The sequence below is a fragment of the Castanea sativa genome, chromosome 9, assembly GCF_040712315.1.
Source record: "Castanea sativa cultivar Marrone di Chiusa Pesio chromosome 9, ASM4071231v1".
In the NCBI taxonomy this organism is placed as follows: Eukaryota; Viridiplantae; Streptophyta; class Magnoliopsida; order Fagales; family Fagaceae; genus Castanea; species Castanea sativa.
In genome coordinates, this window is record NC_134021.1 from 45237666 (window position 1) to 45240288 (window position 2623).

At 29.8% G+C, this 2623-nt stretch overlaps 1 protein-coding gene across 1 annotated transcript; it reads left to right on the forward strand.

Annotated features, from left to right (window-relative positions):
* The first annotated feature begins 649 nt into the window (after nucleotides 1–649).
* On the forward strand, nucleotides 650–2340 carry LOC142609301 (uncharacterized protein At1g05835-like). The gene is made up of 2 exons (XM_075780878.1): nucleotides 650–707; nucleotides 2030–2340. Exons 1-2 carry the CDS (start codon nucleotides 650–652, stop codon nucleotides 2338–2340), a joined length of 369 nt encoding a protein of 122 aa, XP_075636993.1.
* Nucleotides 2341–2623: the final 283 nt, after the last annotated feature.

Consider the following 2623-nt stretch of genomic DNA (forward strand, 5'->3'; position numbering starts at 1 on the left):
TAATTACCATGAAATCAACATCTATTATTTCTTCTAAAATGATAAAATTTCATATCTCTAATATTTTTTAATTAAAAATTTAAAAAAGAAATTTTTTATTAAAAAGAATTTACTTATATATTTCTAAGACATATTATCATGGTATAAGAATAATTATTAGAGGAAAAAAAATGTGTATTAATAATATATTAAATTTTCCATTTTTATCAAATACATTATATACATTTCGAATTAATGAGTTATTAATATTATAAGAGCAATTAGAGGAAACAAAAATGAAGCATTAACTATCTAAATAAATGAGTTACATGTTTTTAGTAAAAATCTAGAGGGGCTGTCATTTACATTTACATCTAAAGATAATTTCTTTTACCAAAACTGTAAGAAGAATGAGAGATTTTTAGAAAGTATGAGCCCCCATAGCATTATCACCAACAAGTAACCATATTTGCTTAACATTTAATGCTAGTTTGATTCATAATCTTAATTCTAATGGTCTTTCTAAATAGAAGAATATATAGCTTTTAAAGTAAAAGATCAAGAAAATTAACTTGTTTGATTCAAAAATCACTATAAATTAGACAAAGTCCTGTAACATTACATTCAGAAAAAAGAAGAGAAACTAATTTCATCAGAAAAGTTTTTAACAATGGCTACTTTCATCAAATTTCTTTGTGTACTTTTCATCCTCAGTCTCGTTGGCAAAGGTAAAGGATTCTATCAATGCATACAATCCTGAAGGCATTTCTTTGTTTTAAACAAAAAGATGATATTATATGAAAATGAACATTTTGTTTTATAATAGGAAGGCATATGAACGATTATTGTATTTTGAATGTTTTTGGATGTAAGGATTGGCCATTCTATCTAATCCATCGCAATCTTTCTACCATATATAATATGCACGTCTTTTAAATATGTTTTTAAAGATTTTTATTATGTTTATTTTATGATATCTTTAGCCCCTATCTGGGAGGAGAGAATGGAATGAAATGAAAATGAATGAAAAGATTAATTTTAGAATATTCTTCATTTTCTTTGTTTGTGAGTTTTAATGGAGGGAATGGAAAGTATGCTCCCTTGTTTGGGATTTTATGTGGGAGGGAATGGAATGGGTATGAGAGAATACTCATTCCTCTCTACTTCCTTAAACCTCGGATTTTCATTCCCCGCGAAATTAGGAAAAATGAGAGGGAATGAAATTAGATTTAATGAATTTCTTACTAGAACTCCGAAAATACCCCAATATTTTCAACATTTTATTTTAAAATAATGATCTAATAGTAATATTTTCATAAAATGATTCCATTAAATTCCTTCTGTGTTACTCCCAAATAAGATTACTTCAGCCTCGTTTAGAAGGGGGGAATGGAATGGAATGGAATGAAATGGAAATGAATAAAAAAAAATTAGAATATTCTTTCCTTCTTTTGTTTGGAAGTTTTAATGGAGGACTTTTTTTGGGAGTTTAAGTAGGAGGGAATGGAATGGGTTGGAGGGAACACTCATTCCTCTCTGTTCCCTAAAAACCTTAAATTTTCATCCTCCCGAAATTGGTAGGAACACTCATTCCTTTCCATTCTTTTATTTTAAAACCTCTAATAAAAGTTACTAAATTCCATTCCATTCCATTTTATTCTTTTCCATTCATTTCTTCTTTAAAAGCATTTCATTCCATCTCTTTTCAAGCTGTTATGATCATTTCATTTCATTCCCTTATGAACTTCCAAACGAAGCCTTAAATTCCATTCATTTCCATTCTTTTATATTAAAACATCTAATCAAAGTTACTTAATTTCATTCTATTCCATTTTTTTTTCCCATTTTTTTCCCTTATTTAAATACGTTCCATTATTTTCCATTTCCTTATGATCATTCCATTTCATTTCATTTCATTCTCTTATGAACTCCCAAACGAAGCCTTAGAGTCAGGATTATTGCCAGTTTCAGTGTTCATGTTCATATATGTTGTTCATGCTTTTGAATTTGATTTAGTATTTTGAATTTGTTTATGTTTATTTAATTGTAGGAAATTGTCAATGCACCCTAAGCCAAGTTACCATCAAACAATCCAAAACTGGAGAAGTAGTGCAACAAAAGCCAGTGTGGAGTGTGACAATCAACAATGGCTGCCCTTGTTCCCAATCAGATTTGAAATTGTCCTGCAATGGGTTTCAGACTGTGAAACCAGTTGACCCTTCGGTCTTGTCTCAATCCGGCAATGAATGCCTTGTTAACAATGGTCTGCCAGTTCAACCATCTTCTTCAGTTAGCTTCACCTATGCTTGGGACACTTCATTTTCATTCCAGCCACTTTCTTCCCAAATCAATTGTTCTTAAGGAGGTTTCTCAAAGTGCCTAATGTTTCTAGTAAATTCATTTAAATTAGATGATTTTTCATCTAACTAAGAGCTTTATTGTTGTACTCGATTTGAATTATGTGGTCTACGTTAATAATAATATCATCGGAAGCATGAAATTTTGATTTTCAAACCTTTTTGTGTTGTAGCAAATGCTTTTGTAGTGTAGTTTATTGGCTTTTTTTTTTTTTTTCCCCATATAACCCATTAGATCAAGAAGTCATTGAATAGAGTTTATCTTGTAATCCGTTCCCCACCCCCCA